At 38.4% G+C, this 18,800-nt stretch overlaps 1 protein-coding gene across 1 annotated transcript in view; it reads left to right on the top strand.

Moving 5' to 3' along the window:
* Positions 1-10,220: 10,220 nt before the first annotated feature.
* LOC139733530 (uncharacterized) overlaps positions 10,221-18,800 on the top strand; it is a 50,411-nt gene continuing 41,831 nt past the window's right edge. Inside the window, exons 1-2 of the mRNA XM_071644339.1 lie at positions 10,221-10,419; positions 15,889-15,965. Of these exons, the coding sequence (XP_071500440.1) occupies positions 10,337-10,419; positions 15,889-15,965 (160 nt within the window). The 5' untranslated portion in view covers positions 10,221-10,336. The remainder of the gene's footprint in view (positions 10,420-15,888; positions 15,966-18,800) is intronic.

Genomic DNA, 18,800 nt, shown 5'->3' with positions numbered 1-18,800 from the left:
CTTCGTTTGCGAGAATTTCGCGGGGGTTGACCGGTTCATCGCGAACATCGTCGGCATCATCACTGAGATCGTTGTCGATGGGCGTATCCTTGAATGTAGGACCCGCTATTACACTCACTCGCGTTTGTCGTGCTGCGATTGGTGACGACTCTCGACCTCGAAACTGGTCAACATGACGCTTCTACTGGTGTGTCGTACCATTGATAACGATGTCGACCGTGTAGGACACGGGCCCCGACTGTTTGATTATCTGGCCAGGTACCCACTTGCTCCCTTGCCCGTAGTTCCGTGCTAACACGTCTTCCTCTATCACATATTCGCGCAGAGTTCGCAATTTGTATGAGGCGTTCTGTGCTAGCTGGTTTTTCTCCACGGTTGCGCTAACATCTGGCAGCACTGTTGCGATGCGTGTACGCAGTTTGCGATGCATGAGTAATTCTGCTGGCGATTGCATCGTGGTCGCTTGTGGCGTCGTGCGATAGCTCAGTAGGAATCGTGATACGCGTGTGTGAAGTGGTCCACTCATCTTGCGAAGGGCGGTTTTCACTGTCTGCACCGCTTGTTCTGCAAGGCCATTCGTTGCTGGGTGGTATGGTGCACCCCTCTTGTGGCTGATCGCGTTCATCTTCAGGAACGTGGCGAATTCAGCGCTCGTGAAACAGGGCCCGTTTTCCGAAAAGTGTATGTGGGAGACCATGTGTTGCGAACACATTTCTCAACTTTTCAATTGTAGCTTCGCTTCTCGCCGTTGTGGTGATTTGGACATCTTCCCTTGTACCGGACCGGCGTAGTCAACGTGTATTCGCGACCACGGTTTGCTTGGGTACTCCCATTGGAGTGGAGGTGCTTTTGGAGGTTGACATTGGTGTGCCTGGCATTCCACACATGATTGGACTTTACGCTCCAAATCCTTATCGATTCGAGACCACCACACATAACTTTGTGCACTCGCTTTCATACGAACGATCCCGGGATGGGCATCGTGTAGCTCATCCATCATTGGGTGCGACACTTTGGGGGCAGCACGACTCTAGCTCCCCACAACACGACTCCTTCGTGTACGCTTAACTCGTCTTTCTTATTCAAATAGGGGGTGTACTCTACCTCTCTCAATTAACGATCATTCAGCCGTCCATCCAAGATGAAATTCCGAACTCGCGATAGGACCGCATCCTTATCAGTCATCTTGCTTACGCGTGACACCATTACCGGTGATTTCTCCATTGCATCCATGAGAAATATGACGTCGCCTGGGACGGGTGGGTCTGTGATGGTCTCATTCACCGGTAGTCGACTGAGGGCGTCAACGTTCGCGTTCTTTTCCCCCGCCTTGTACGATATGCGATAGTCGTACGCCGCTAGTGTGATGGCCCAACGCTGTACCCGAGGGGAGGCCATATGGGGGATCGCTTTCCTCTCCCCAAACAACCCCAGTAGGGGCTTGTGATCCATGACGATGTCGAACTGTCGACCATACAGATATTGGTGAAAACGCTCCACTCCAAAAACCACAGCTAAACCCTCTTTATCCAATTGGGAATAATGGCGTTCCGCCTGGCTGAGAGTGCGCGATGCAAATCTGATGGGCTTCTTAGAACCATCAGCCATCCTGTGCGCAAGCACGGCGCCGACGCCATATGGGCTGGCATCACAAGCCAGAACCAATTGCTCACTCAGGTCGTAGTGTGTTAAAACCTCTGTTGATTTCAGCAGCTCTTTGGCAAGCGTGAACACAGCTTCTTGCTCCTCGTTCCACTGCAGGTCAGGCAAGAACTTTCCATAATAGTTCAGCATTCCCAGAAAAGACTTCAGTTCTTTCACATTGCTAGGTGCCGGTGCCTGGTTGATAGCCCTAAATACTTTGTCATCTGTAGGGCGTAGACCGTCAGCTGTGATTGTATGACCCAAGTAATCCACCTGGTCAATGAGAAACACACATTTCTCTCTCTTCAGGCGTAGTCCTGCATGTTGGAGAGTGGATAGAACACGCTCCAGATTTCTCAAATGTTCCTCTACTGACTGTCCTGTGATGACCAAGTCATCCAGATACACCGCCACTCCGGAAATTCCCGCCAGCAACGATTCCTTTGTTCACTGGAACACTGATGGCACTGTCAATACGCCAAACAGTAGACGCTTGTAGCGGAAGAGTCCCCTGTGAGTGTCTGTTGTGACCAGCTCCCTGGATTTCTCTGCTAGGACCAGTTGTTGGTAGGCATGGCTGAGATCCAATTTTGTGAAAAGCCGTCCATTGGCAAGTCGTGCAAACAACTTCTCCACCCGGGGAATCAAGTATGTGTCAGAACGCGCGGCTGACTTGATTGTTGTTTTGTAATCGCCACAAACACGGATAGACTCATCTCCCTTCATAACTGGGACTATGGGAGCCGCCACTTCGAGTACTGCACCGGTTCAATGATGTCTTCTGCCAGAAGTCGATCAATCTCACGATCCAGCCGGTCTCGAGGTGCAAATGGGACTGGGCGCGCTTTGACAAATTTCGGTGTAGCATCCTGGTCGATATCCAGCTCCGCTTCTACACCACGGAGCGTCCCTAGCTCAGGTGTGAACAGTCCCTCGTAGCCAGCGAGCAGCTGCTTGACTCGATCACTGCTAGTGAGGAGATTTATCTCCCTCCAGTCCAGTCTGATAAGGAGCAGCCACTCTCGTCCCATGAGACTCAGTCCTGACCCCTTAGCAACGATGAGACTCAGCTTCTTCGTCTGGTTGCCATGCTGCTCTATTGCGTCACACTCGCCTACAATTTCCATGCTGTCACCAGTATACGTGCAGAGAACAGTGCTGGAATTCCGTAGAGCGGGTCTTTCATGCATTTTCCACTGCGTCCCCCACGTAGTCTCGCTTATAGGCTCACTGATCCTCGTCGCCACATTTGTTGTTATGTACATGTAATTTAAGTACATGTACATTACTACAACAATGAAGACACTAAAGAAATCACGTGTGATACTTTCAAGTGCGGTTCCAAAGCAACTTTTATTACGCAAAGCGCATGCGCGGCTCTACAGTGTGTGTGTCTCTAATATTCCTTGTTTCCATACACAACAATACTCATGCAGGTGTCTATGGGAAATGTGTGTTACAGCGATATCAGCTCATACCCAATGAATTAAAGTGGGATAGACTTCTCATCTCATCACTGTGGTTGTCAATCACAAACTTAGAGGGGTTGTATAGTTTTGGCTGAGACCTAACTTCAGGTTTCTAACAATTTTTGGTGAATTAATGAGAGACCTCATATGGAGCATGTAATTCTATATAAAGAGGAATTCAATGTTTATTTGATGAAAATTGGTTTTGAAATGGCCGAGATCTCAAAAACAGAGGGATCCTAATAAAAGGTGGGACCCACCTTTTATTACGATTGCGTTGTTTTACTTTGTTTTTGGATGTCTCAGCCATCCCAAAATTTTCATCAAATAAACTTTGAATTCCTCTTAGAATGGTATGCTCTGTACTATTTCATGAAAGTGGTTTCTTGGTATCGTGCAAAAAGTTAAAGCCCAATTCTCATCTGCACTGATACTATACCCTCCCTTTAACCAATTGCAAAGTTGTCGTACAAGTCACAATATTATGTAAGTACATGTGTTGCATGAGGTACAGCTTGTTACTGATGCAATGATGCAAAGTTTTGCTGTTGCTGGTAACAGTCTTAATGATGCATACTTTATTAAGATCTATCTTTTCTTGCTAGACAAGTGATCATTGATTGTGAAAAACTTTCAGATATAAAAATTAGTTTAGTGTTTGATAGTGTACTGACAAATTATCTGCTATAGTAGAAGGCTGTAACTTTAGCATCTGTATCAGATTCCTCATCATAGAGATACTTGGTCTTTTTACTATGATGTGCACAAGGCCCCAGCTGAGGAGAATTAAATGGATTAACAAATTATCTGTCAAAAGTGCAGGATATTTGAAAGCTTGGAAATCAGCCTTCTTTTATCCTATATTTCTCTTTGCATGTGTGATATTATTTCAAAATGAATGCATCTCAAACTTTTGATATTATCCAGGCAGGCAAGCATCTACTCCAACACTGCTATGGTTTTTATGGTGTCTGTGTGTGTCTGTGCACTGTCTTATGTGCGTATCCACAAATTTATGGAGATATAGGGGAATCTTGTTGCAGTGAGGACCTATAGACCATAACAATTGCCTTGTTATATCAGGATACAAATCAAAGAAATGTAAAGAGTTCGGACCTACAAAATTACTCTGTTATAAGAGGGTTTTGTTACATCTGGGGGGTGTTTCATCAACTTAGTCAGCGCTGACAAATTGTCAGTCTCTGACAATAACCATAGTGACAGTCAGTGACCAGAGCATCTCAGCCAATCAAAACCAAGGATTTTGCTGAAATTGTCAGAGACTGACAACTTGTCAGTGCTGACTAAGTTGATGAAACACCCCACAGACCTCTTTATACAAACTAGCAAGGTTATCCACTCTAGTCCTCTGTAAATGTGAATGATGTTATGATCTGAGAAGGAAATACCGTCAACCTTGCTCAAGTCGACCTCGCGTAAGTCAAATAATCACCTATAAATGAAAGGTCTTTTCAAGTCCTATACTCTTTATGTTCTATTGATTTTAATTCCTCAAAATTGAGTCGAAGTTCTTTCTTCAGTCCAAATAGATTTAACTTAGGCGAGGTTGACTGTAGTGGCATTCAATAGTTAATAATTACAAATCATTCACATAGGTCTTGATGTCATTCGTAGTGTTATCTGTAGACATTTTATGGTGTATCAGATGTGAAATTCATGTGTTTATGTAAATATGTATTTATGTAAATAAATGTAAATTTTATTGGCAATGAAATTATTAGTTGTATTCTGTTGTTTTATATTGATCTGCGCACAAGTATCTAACTCTCATTGACAATTCAGTATTGTGTAGTCATGAGGTCGTAGATAGTCTTCAAAAGAGTTAGGTTCTTATGTGCACTTCCATGAAATGTTTGAGGTGTCTTAAATGCAGTGTTAAAAGAACAAACAACATCATTTTGGTGCAATTAAGTTACAAGTTGATGAATAGTTAATTATGGAGTTTTCTTCTTTTCTTCTTTTCTTTCATATCTACATGTGTCCGGTTTTTTGATTGATTTCAAGTTGTGAATCTTATTGCATTTTGTATTTTATGTTTGTTTCAATTCAATTACACAAATGATTATAAATGATTACACATATTTACATCACAATATTTGTTAGGGATCATTTTCAATAAGCCTACTTTGTGCTTCTCATGATTCTGCCACTATCATATTTGACACCATGTATTTTTGTTTGTTTGTTTTTAATGCAAAGTTTGTAAACCAATTATGAAAGTGGAAATAATTGAAATGAAATGAAATGAAATTGAAAAGTTGGCTGAACAAAAAGGATAACTGTTCACGACATCATGTCCAGCTGGGAGATACAGCTGTAACATGCAGTGTATCTGGATTACAGACTCATACAGTCATCATTCTTTTTTAAAAAAAGTGAAATACCGGTACAGATTATGACAGTGACTGAAACATATCTCTCTTTAAGAAAAAAAAGAGAATATATATATATATATATATATATATATATATAGTCATCAAAATATGAAAGTTCTGCGTCGGTGTGTAATGAATAGATATCAAGAGTAGAAACAGTCGTATAAACACCGTAGGAGCCAAAAAATTGGACTGACATTTTGGTCAAAGACCTTTATCAATTTCTTTGACCGAAAGGTCAGTCCAATTTTCTGGCTCCTGCTGTGTTTATACGACTGTTTCTACTCTTGGTATATGTATATATATATATATATATATATATATATATATATATATATATATATATATAGTGTCTGTGTGTGTGTGAGTACACACGCGCGCGCGCGCGTGTGTGTGTGTGTGTGTGTGTGTGTGTGTGTGTGTGTGTGTGTGTGTGTGTAAAACCTTTGAAATGCGATCCTACATTGAGTAACTACAATAAGTATGAAGGTAGATTTCAGGGGTCTCTTGATCCTTTTTATGTCATTTACTAAGTTGCTAATGAAGTCAATTCTTCTCTCCCAATCAAAATTTTGCAGTTTGCTGAGATTTTTACTTACATCCATTTCTGGTCTAAACTGGACAAGGAGTTTTGTGTACCGGTATGTAGGAAAGGCTAATTGATTTACACTCTAGTTACTCTGCACGTTGCCTCGTGTACAGGTAGACAGTCATTTCAAAATTAGCAACTTATGTACCATGGAGGCCTAATGCTTTTGTAGGCCTATACTTTCTTTGATAGCTTTTTTGACAAAAAACAAGAAATAAACAAAATCTATCTACTTATTTTGTAGGTAAATTTAAATATATATATATATATATATATATATATATATACATACATATATATATATATACGCTCAGCAAAAAAAGTAAGTTCCCCCCTAACATTTTTGGATGTATCTCAAAAAGTATTTTACGGATTTTCATAATTTAAACGGGAATGGATAGGGAATTTCATTACTCATAACATGAATGGCATATCATTGCCACCAGATATTATTATTGGTGTAAAAAAACGCATTTTATGTCAAAAAGCATGGGAAAAAAAGTTGCACTTCAGGCTATATGAAGCATATTGTATACATTTCCTATGTAAGTTAGCAAATGACTTTTTTAAATTGTGCAATTCTCAGGAATTTCCTCAGGTACAATGTGCTTCCCTATTAAACTGATGTTATGCATACTTTTTAAACAATAGCCTTTTCAATATGAAAATGTTGGTAGAAGCCATGTGATTTGTAATTCCAATCAGGGTTGATCACATTAATGTGCCTATGGCCATTTTGCATCATGCGCTCAAGTTGTAGATCAGTTTGTTGAGGGAAATGGCATCGAACGTATGGAGTGGCCTGCAAGATCCCCTGACTGTAATCCAGAAGAGAATCTTTGGGATGTCATTAAGCGGAAAGCGAGCAAGAAGGTGAAAGATGACACTTCACTGCAAGAATTTAAGCGCATCTTGCAGAGAGCATGGGCCAATATTGGGCAGTGCCAAGTAAACTTTAGTTAACAGTATGAGGAAGAGATGCTGGCTGGTCATTGAAGCGGATGGTGGACATATCAACTATCAAATACTTCACTGTATGCTCATGACAAGAAAGAGATAGAGAAATATGCAATCAACCATGCTTAAATGTTCAGAATCATGAGTGATTGTTTGATTATTAGTGTAAAAGTCATTGCAAATCACTAAAGTGCAACTTTTTTTTTCCATGCATTATGACATAAAATGCATTTTTTCACACCAATAATGATATCTGGTGGCAATGATTTGCCACTCATGTTATGAGTACCAATAAAATTCCTTATCCATTTCCGTTTGAATTATGAAAATCGGTAAAACACTTTTTGAGATATATCCAAAAATGCTAGGGCAAACTTACTTTTTTTGCTGAGTGTATATATACATATATATATATGAGTGTATATATATATATATATATATATATATATATATATACATATATATATACAAATACAAATACATATATGAAGAATTTTATTGCATAACGAGCTAACTCCATTCTTGTTAAGTTGAAGTATTTGTGATTAAAGCTGCTAAAACAAAGAAAATAATAAGAAAATACAGGATATCTTTTATCATAACTTCTAGAATATTCCTTGTTATGTTACAAGTGAGGTATTACTGGAAAGGTTTAATCTTGCTCTATCTGATGATGGACTTACTTTGAAATGTTATGTTTGAAAATGGCGCTAAACCCATTTTCCAATAAAACTGTTCATATAGATGTAAATATACATATACATATATATATACATATACATATACATATACATATACATATACATATACATATACATATACATATACATATACATTGTGTAATATACATATACATGTTATACATATATGAAGAGTTTGTTTGCAAAATCCGATAAGTCCATTTTGAAGATTTTGAAGTACGGTCTCTGTCATAAAGTACAAAATAATCCCTTTTAAATGATATATTGGTCACTACATATAAAGGTAAATTTTTGAAGTTATGGTAAAAAGAAGCAAAATTTTTCTTATTATTCTCTTTATTTTTCTTGACCTTTAATCGCAAATATATCTCCATTTGGCAAATATGGACTTGTTGGTTTTTGCGAACAAACTCTTCATATATATATATACATATACATTTACATATATATACATATACATATACATTTACATATATATACATACACATATATATATATACATACATTTCAAAGTAAGTTCATCATCAGATAGAGCAATAACAAATAAGCCAACTCCATTCTTGTTAAGTTGAGATATTTGTGATTAAAGCTGCTAAAAACAAAGAAAATGATAAGAAAATACAGGATATTATCATAACTTCTAGAATATTCCTTGTTATGGCACAATGTAAGTGAGGTATTACTGGAGGTTTATTTCTTCTTGCCGTTCAACTAAGAGCTTTGAAAAGAGGAAGAAGAAGAAAAAAATAATAATAAGAAGAAGAATATATAAAATCAAAATGCAAAATATATAAATATAAAATGTATAAAATCAATATACAAGTTGAATGGCAAGAAGAAATCACTTAGCTGAAATATTCAAACAGAGTCAACAAAAGAAACACAGCCCCTATTATAGTGTGCAGGGATCAAAAAACTTTAGGAGACTCCTACAGGGGATACATTGAGAAGAGATTGTAATTACACACGGAAACAGACGGCTAGGAACCAGACAAACCACCAACACATAAACACCTAGCACACCTCCATTGCAGCTACCCTGAGAGACCCACAGGCAATTTATGGCTATCTGCACAACCATCATGTACACGACTCGTAATTATGCATGCAAATGCAAGAATTCATGGGAATGTATTATTATTCAAAGTCAAAATATCAAACTGAGCTCATGATTAATAAATTCATGTATAGAATGGCACAAAACAGGGGCGGCACAGCCATGGGGGCCGTGGGGGCTTGGGCCCCCACACTTTTTGTGCACCATATAAAGGAATACATAAGGGTGTCATCACTTTGGGCCCCCACACTTTTTTCAACCCGGAAGTATGTAAGAGGCACTAAAATGGGAGGGGAGAGAATGAGCTGAGGACCTTTTTTTTTTTTTTTTTTTTTTTTTTTGCTTGTTAGCTCATGAAACCTGGAAGTGGGCCCCCACACTTTAATTTGAAAACAGTGCGCCGGCCCTGCAATAGGCCCTACGGTGTATTTATTGAAATTTTGAAAAGGTCAAAGGAAACTGAACATGCTATCAGTACATCGATCACTGTACAGTGTACTAAAATCATGAAATGAATTTAAAAACATGCAAGTTGTATGTGTCCAAACTGTTTAAACTGAGGATATGTTCTTTTGGACCCATTTTTTTTTTTTTTTTTTGGGGGGGGGGGGGAGAATGTTAGTTTCTGTTTGCTAATGTTTCAACTCAAACAGACCAGATTTTGAACAGATCTTGAAGGAGGAGAAACGAAATTAAGAGTTTTATTGTAAAACGAGCAATCCACTTTTGTATTTAACTTTTTATATTTGTGATAAAAACTGCTAAAATTAAAGGGAATAATAAGGAAATACAGGGTATTTGTAATCACTAGTTATGTTACAAGTGAGGTATTACTGGAAATGTTTTATTTTGCTCTATCTGATGATGGACTTACTTTGAAATGTTTAAAAATGGCAATTTTGCAATAAAACTCTTCAAATGCAGCAGAAATCAAACTGTAAGAGTTTAGCTATACAGACAAAGTTGAAGTACAATAGAAAGTTAAAAAAAGGAAGAAACGAATGGGTTTTCTACCATCAGATTATTTAGGTTATTACAGACACACGGTCAGTCCATGAGGATCAACACTTTCCATGTACCTACATTGTAAAGTCAATAACTATAGAGGGAGACAGACCTATCGCATGCTATTCATCTGCTTGTGAACTAAAATCTGAAGTCAGCCAGCAATTTCAAATCTTCACTGAGATGCGGCATAATCTATGACTTGTGAACGTACGGAGGGAAAAAGAACAGAGGATTATTTCAGATGCACGCCCCCATGCACTCAATCGATACGGCGCGGCGGCGCGCCAGTGGGAAGCCTCGGGCAATGGTCGGTGCAGCCACTCGTGTAAAGAGTGTGTGTGTACTATCGAAGAACGCGAGCTCGCACCCCATACCCCAATGTGGGTGTATGTTATGCGGAAGATCCATGGGTTGTATGTACGGAAGGTTAGCTGTCAAGGTACGAACTCCACGATGAGTAATTAGATCGGATTGTTTACAGTCTTACCATTTATTTTAATCAAAATCTCTCCATCATGGCGGAGAGGCTAAGGACAGAAGAGTTGCCTGCTCCATGGAAGTATGCTGTCACGTCCGATGGACGTGTTTTCTTTATAAAGTAAGTGGAAATTGGTTTCGTTTCTGGTTGTAGAATTTACTCCGTTTGTGTATGTAACGGGTTAGACCAGTCTTGCAGTTGAAGCATTACTACTCATTACTGTACTATACGCGGCTACCTACCCCACGGCCCACAGGCACAGCCGACGTGACGCGAACAGCTCAATCCCTATAATCCGTGCCTTTTACTTCTGACGGTTCATCTACCAGCAATGTGGTTAACTAAGTGTATGGATTCTAATGTAGTGCACATAGATGTCTAGGCTATCCTGGGTTTTAGGGGTCTAAATTATGATGCGATACATGGGTGTTTGTGATTGATGACTAAATTATGTATCTCTGTCTTTAGATGTGATGCACTGCCCACTGCACTGGTGACAGTAGTGAGAGTGAGAATGATGCTGGTGAAAGACAGAGTCGTGTACGAGATTTGAGACTCTTGGGATGATCGATCTAACTTGACAAGACACTTTTGTATACATGTACAAAATTGTACTACAGCCTCAGGTTCTAGATCCAGGTTTTCTCTTTCACTTCTGACTGCTCGCACTCTTCCTTCGCTTCAAGCTGCATTGATTAGCATCTTTCAGAAAGTACAAGTTGCAGGGTTCTAATCAACTGCGACCAGCCCCAACACGCAGTGTTGGGGCTGCGCATTGTAGCAGACATGATCATGACAGGCGAAGCATAGCGCCTAAATATCAATATGAAATCGCAAAAATTCTGTAATATGAAGACTTACAGGTGAAGTTATAATGTTGAAGACTGACTGCGTTCAACTTTTGGTTCTGCCAATATTCCATTTCTGCTCGAATTGATGAGTTAAATACGACTCGGTCGAGAGGAACTTGGGAGAAACGACATCTTATACCGTCAATGGATTTGAAATTTGTGCGCATGCCCTGGCCGTCAATTCATCTGTACAGCTGTAGCTTTATGGCAAGGCCGTATCATACTGTTGTGGCAAACCCTCTCGCTGTATATTGCGTTGCTTTCTGGGTGGGTGCGCGCGCGCAGGCCTTGTCAGAAGGCTAAACGCATTGCGACTCCACCAGCACATGAATATTTACGTGCGCAGTGTACTGCGTACTGATTTCGAAACTGGTGAATGGGATGGGGAGCTAGGAGATGGACCTGTAAAAAAAAACGTTTTTTTCAAGATCATTGGACCAGTGTGAACAAGAACAAGGTGAACGGATGGTAGGAATTAGATAAGAATCTTATGTATACTATAAAAGTAAGTTTTTTTCTAGTGAAATTTGAAACTTACGGAGGCGCGAAAATCTGTGACAGACTGTGTATGTTTTTCAAGCTTACCGATATACATTGTAGCACTCTATTGTCTCAGGACGCTCCCACGGTGTGTAACTGTGTATACGGAGCGTCCCGGGGTTAGGTTCTAATATGAGTTAAACTTAGTTAACCTTTTTAAATTACTATTTATAAGTATTACCCTTGTCAAGCCCGGCCTTGCCACCTTGGTATGTCTCCATTCTCTGTCACAATGATTTGCTTGCCTTTCATGTGCAAAATCAGCCATGAATTATTATGAACCATATGTGTATATTTCTGAAAGTGATTAGACATGCAGAAACAATAAAATGAATTAAAATGAAATGTACATTTTATTTCATGTCATCCTTATGTGGCTACAACAGCTAGTGTAGAATTGTGATTGCACTCTGATGATATACAGACTTCGTGAGCATTTGACTCTAGATTTACGGTAGTCGATGAGATGAGAAACTGTTGTCCTCCACAGCCAAAATACCGTAGGCAGTGGATCAATGAGTGAAAAACTACACCACAGTAATAACTGTACACACGGCTCCTGTCGCTGTACACAATGCGACAGGGCTGTACCAGAAGGGATCCAAAACACAAAGTGACGCATGTCGATCGCATTGAGTTTTGATTCATGACATCATTTGTCACCTCAGACTCATTGATTGAGGACAATCTTCATTTTTACTTCATTTCTTATCATCGATATTGACATTTTACACAGTGCACAACTTACCGAAAATGAAGATTTAATGCAGTGTGTGCACGCGGTAGATCAGACTTCTTCGCACGGCCATATTTAACAAATCAGGAGCGTGATCGGAGCTGCACTTTCAAAGGTCACACTGTCGACCATGCCATGCACACTCAAGCAGCACATGCCACAGAACTTTACATTGTATGTGTGCATACACCTGAAGTTCTGTGTCTTTAATGAGTCAGAGGTGGCAAAAATGATGTCATGAATCAAAACTCAACGCGATCGACATGTGTCACTTTGTGTTGTGGATCCCTCCTGGTACAGCGCTGTCACGTTGTGTACAGTGACAGGGCTGTGCAAAGTTATCACAGTGAAAGACCATCACATTAAAAACCAGTAGACCTCCGAGTGAAAGAGCCTCTAGATTCATTTTTTGGTGTTACTAACTGATGTCAGTATGTAACTATGGACTGACCCCCACTGGTCCCAGTCTTAGTGGTTTGTTCAAGTAATTGAAGCTATTTTAGGGGAATGTTAGACTCCTTTAAAAAAAAAATGTAAACAATGATTTAATCACAAGACCTGAGGTTGTATCAATGCATGTATTATAACAACATTAAAGACGATGTATCGTTCAAAACTTGGCCAGTTACTTGCATGCCATCAACAAACAATTACAAAATAAAACAATTTAAACAAAGTGAAAGTTTAGTTCAAATGCAATATACAGCAAGAACATGATGCAGGCTTCATTGCTGTATCAACACTGTCAACAAAATGTTTTACACAGAGGTGATGTTCAAGCTATGACTCGTCTTACCTTCCTATATGATTCTTACTCATTTTGATCTTTTTTTTTAAAGGATTAGATTGGGCTTATTGGAATAAATTATGTCAGTTGAATGTATAAAGCCTGTACACAAACACACACCAGAAAGAATGCTTTTCAAAAATCAACCTTTGTATCATGATGCAAAATGTGATATTCCTGTGTATGATGATGAAAATAAAATAAATTGCAAAGTACATGTATGAGATCCTGATAGTGATGCAAAAAATTGGGTCCTCTTATTAAAATTTATCATAGTTGTGGAACCTTTTTGATGATTTGCCACATGCAATGCATCAGCATGATATGGCAATGCTTGGTAGAATTCAGTTAAATGCTATTATTCATAGCCAAACATTACTAATACTATTAAAGGACAAGTTCACCTTCATAAACATAAGGATTGAGAAAATGCAACAATATTAGTAGAACACATCAGTGAAAGTTTGAGGAAAATTGGACAATCGATGCAAAAGTTATGAATTTTTAAAATTCTTGTGTTGGAACCGCTGGATGAGGAGACTACTACAGCTTGTGAGTCATATGCGTACAACAGTATAAAGAAAATGTAAAAGAAAATTCAACATATTTTCACTTTTTCGCATAATAAAAGAGCACTTGACTTGCCTCTTTCTAAAGGCAGGGGGAATAATATTACCCATAACATCTGTCGGTAACGAGTCAGGGGAATGTGTACTTTTTTCAAAAGATGGAATTTTGTGAAATTCTCTTTATATTTTCCTTATATATATTGTTGTACGCATGTGACATCTAAGTTATTCATACACTGCAGTAGTCTTCTCATCCAGCGGTTACTGCACAAAAACTTCAAAAATTCATAACTTTTGAACGGATTGTCTGATCTTCCTCAAACTTTCAATGATGTGTTCTACTAATGTTGCCACATTCTCTCAATCCTTATGTTTATGAAGGTGAACTTGTCCTTTAAAGGAAAAGTCCATCCTGATATCATGTTTGTATGAAAACAGAAAAATCAGAGAAGTAGATTAGCAGGGTGGTTGACGAGGGGTTTTAGCATGTCGCTGCAACATGCTAAAATTTTTGTGCAACATCCTCAAAAGCCAGCAACATACTATGCAACATCCTAAAGAATTTGCAACAAGCTCAAAGTAAAAGTATTCAAAAATGTGCAAAACATGTGCATAACATAAGAAACATCAGACTACCTGGTACTTAGATATTTGTGTGCAAAACATGAGAGAGAATATTGAATGTAAGCAGCACAAAGAGAAATAAGCAGCAAAATATTGCATACTACGTACTCATTGTGTGCGCTCCGCGCATATTCAATTTCTGCAATATTCTCAGATTCTGAGCTTGCAACATGCTCAAATTTCAAGTTGTGGACCACCCTGGATTAGTTAAAATTTTGGGAACAAATGCAAAAAGAAATTCACCCCACTGTTCAAACTTACCACTCTGAGCCTCGATGAGGGCGGGGAGGTGACACCTCCCTGGTGAGAGTGATCTTGGAAACTCAAGTCATTGTCTTGGCATATGTGCATTTTGGAAAGCTTTAGTGCTGAGCTTGCAGCATACATCGTACATTGCAATAAAAAGAAAGAAGATGAAAACAAAAAAGACAGTTCTATGTGTTTGGGCCTTTTATGCTGAAAGGTAGCGCCTTAAACATGGAATGTGTAGCTACAGCTGTACATTGTATTAGTGACAGAATTGTTGAATTCTGTTTCTGGTTGTTGTAGCATCATTGGATAACATGATTTCATTAAAGGACAAATCAATCCTAAAAATCAGTTTGTGGCATTAGAAGCAGAAAATCAGGGGAACAGGACAATAAAAGTTTGAACAAATTCTGGTAAAAGCTGAAAAATGTATGGGTTTTGAAGATGTGATCAATCAAACATGAAATGACAATTCTGTGATGTCTTGTACGAGCTGTACCCCACCCCCCATTGCTTCATATTATAGAATACAAAAGTTTCATTTTCCCATCAAGTAATGTAAATTGTACACACACCCTTATTCTAAGTCTTTTTTTCCGTAAACCCCCTGCATATAATAATAATAATAATAATTGTTTTGGATATAAACTCCAAATTTTATTGTCCAAGAATGGAAATTCATTTTGCCCAATTGATCGTGGGCCCGGCAGCCACTGAGCAGCGCCAGATCGACGTTGCTCTAACCTTTTCAACTGTTGAACGGCAAAGAAGGTAGCAGCAACTCCCATCTTTTAACGTCTTTTGGTATGACGCGGCCGGGGTTTGAACCCACGACCTCCCGATTGTGAGGGCAGCCGCTCTACTCACTAAGCCAACACATCGGTACCAGTACATTCCGTCATCAATAAAGAAAGATGGAGAGAGGGGGAATGAGAAGGAGAGAGATTTTATGGAATTTTACGAAGAGTGCATATGAGTAGAAGATGAGCTCACATACTACATTTAAAGGAGTTGCCAATTTGTGCTTGATTCATCAGTCACTTTTAAGAAAATAATAAATTTTTCAGTTTTGATCAGAATTTGCCTATTAAAATTGTCCCTCTCCTGTTCCTCTCTTTTTTTTTTCTGCTTCTCTTCACACAAGCTAATTTTAAATGTAGTTATTCTCTTTAATCAAGTAATGAACTGCATTTAAATCACTCGGTTTTGATTTCCCATTTACGAATGTTACAGCGATGAGTCGAGGCTGACAACATGGGTTCACCCAGTGACTGGTGTACCAGTAGCATCAGGATATGATGACAGAGAAGGTGAGAGGAAATCATTCATTCTTCAGTTTTTTATTGCTTTGCATCCACACAAACAGTTCTTCATCCATTTAATTGAAATGAAAACAAATATAGCTTGTGAATGGATCTTCATATATGTGTTTAGTATAGCTACTTTAAGTTTGGTCATGATAATTCTATAGCGAAGTTGATATTGTCCATCCGATTATGAAGTAATTTTCCCAAAATGTCAGCAGCCATTTGTTTGAAGGCTGTGGAAGCTTTAGAACTCTAGATGGTCTCTGGTGCTATTTTGTCATGGTACAATAATTTTTGAATTTTTTGCACTTACTTTTGGCTATTGCAAATTCTAAAACCCACAAAATATTTTCACAATTTTATCTGCACATTTGCAAATTCTGAAACCCGCAAAAATATCTTCACAATTTTATCTGCACATTTTGAATGGGTTGACAATTGCACAGTGCAAATTCAGAATATGTTTTTGAGCTGCCCAATGCAAAAAATTAATTGCGCGAAAATATCAGAGTTTATGGTATGTCATAGCTTGTGTGCAGGATTGAGAATTAACCCTGTATCTGAAAGGTATGACACCAGTAAATGAATTCCCCCTTTTTCAAAGAAAAAACGTGATTTTTATCTCCAAATACAAGAAAAAATAAAGAGAAAATCTGGGAAATTTAGGTATTGGACATTCTACAGTACTGTACCTTAAAATCATTGATAACAAATCTTGTACAAATAATGCTATCTGTGCAAGGTAAACATAATAGCATTTTTCTCTGACTAATCACACCAATGGATGTAAGATTGTACACAGTTGTAGCATACAAATGTAGTACACACTTGTTCAATACTGAACCAAGATACATGTATATTAAAGGTAGATGTACGTCAACAGTCTTGGTGTTAATAATGGCAATCTTGTAAGCTTAGAGGAGTGGAGTGGACAGGAGAAAAGGTTTGATCTCCATTGTAAAAGTTTGTTTCAATGCTGAATAGCCGTGATTGGCATTGTGACGGCAGTCTGTGGAATGCAAGATCAAACCTGACTCACTGGACAAGAGTAAAACCTAGCTTAACCCTCAGAATACCTGACAGAGTGGAATTATTGTGGGACTTTGAGGAAAAGAAGGAGCGAGGGGTTAACCAAGGTTATAAAATCGGATCTGGACAAATAGTTGCAGCTGTTCTTTGTTGCCCGGGGAGCGTTATCTCCAAAGTATTGACGATAAGCTCCTTTATAGGATTTAGCACTGTGACTTGAAGAGGATCCATCTACGCTTGAGTGTGACAACAATCAGAGGACATCTTTTGTGTCTCTCTATTCTGCTATGGATGTTTGCCTCCTTGGAAAGTGATTTACTATTGTTAACTCTCAGTGAAGATGCTATTGGGGAGTGGCAAAAAGAATGTGTTTTACAAGATTTTGACCCTTCTTGAAGTATAAGTTTTACAGAGGTGAAGATTTTTTACTTTCAAGACATCCCAGGGGATCCATGGGAAATCTTCTTTCCTCAAAGGAAATTGTGACCACTGTCTCAAAGTGATTAATCCTGGTAACAGGAACCTTCAGATAGAAATGGAAAGAATTGTTCTTCCATTACCGGTACCATGTTTATCATTATCTGATAGTTAAACGTAAAGAAGAAACATGACTGAAAAATGTAAAGTTTTGATGGTAAACACAAGAAACAAATGTAGACAAAGATATACTGTAACAAACCCTGTGACCAACTTTTAATGTCAGTATACAGCCTACAGTAGAATTGATTTTGCTATATTCTCACACATTGTTTGAAATACATGCATGAGTATTACTCTAAAAGTGGAAATTTTCGCGGTGTTGAAATTTTCGCGCATTTCGCGCAACCAGAAATTAGCGCAAAAATAAAAGCTCGCAAATATTTTTGCTTGCCATATATTCCTGTGCACAATGTCTTGATTCCACGGAATTAAAAACAGGCGAAACTCTTCTGACCCGATCAAACGCGAAAAATTAGTCGCGCGAAAATAGACACTTTTACAGTACCGGGTAAATTAAAAATGATGTTGCTATTTTCTTTACACATTGTTTACATGAGTATTAGGAAAAAGATGGATATGTAGAAACTCTCATAGTTGGTATTAGATGACAGTTGGAGCTACATGTAATCACAAGAAATTTTTTACACAGAACAAGCTGTGATTTTTTTTTTTTCTGGTACCTCTAGAGCATTATGAGATGCTTTGCTCAGTTTACACCAAATCTCGCAAACTTCTGTACCCTAGAGAGTGAAACATAGTGCTATATAAACTAATTTGATTCCCTTTTTAAATGTTATATTGAAAGTAACTCCTGTCAGTGTTCTGTAAATAATGATGATTAAAAGGGAAAAAAGATTATAAAATCCAGACAGACTGTATTTCAAGATGAAGGAGGCTTTAGGGCTTCAATCCCCTATGGACTATCACAGGCTATAAATGAATGGTTCTGCCTTTTGGATGCGAAGTAGAATTTGTAGCCATTTCTAATTTTACTCTGAATGAATCAATAGATGGATTTGAGGATCAAGATTCACAATGTATCAGGCACTCACTCTCTGAACAGACAAGCTTACTCATCGTCAAATTCCATCCACATGTTTAGCATCTTTAATCCATCAGTAAAAAGTTTTCTCTCACTACTGTGTTGTTATTATTTATATTTTGTTTTCACAGAAATTTCAATAACATATAAATGGCTGAAATTATGACATATTCTTCATTTGGCAACACATCTTAGAACACGAGAGCTCCTGTTTCTTCCTCAAATTGACAAGTTTTTGTAAATTCTCTTGATTTTGTGAAGAGTTAATGAATTTAACCAGTTCCATA

Source organism: Diadema antillarum, unplaced genomic scaffold (assembly GCF_040938485.1).
Source record: "Diadema antillarum isolate AM-2024a unplaced genomic scaffold, OU_Dant_1.0 seq00000481_RagTag, whole genome shotgun sequence".
Taxonomy (NCBI): Eukaryota; Metazoa; Echinodermata; class Echinoidea; order Diadematoida; family Diadematidae; genus Diadema; species Diadema antillarum.
Note: the sequence above shows the minus strand (reverse complement) of the source record. Positions and strands in the feature narration are given on the sequence as shown.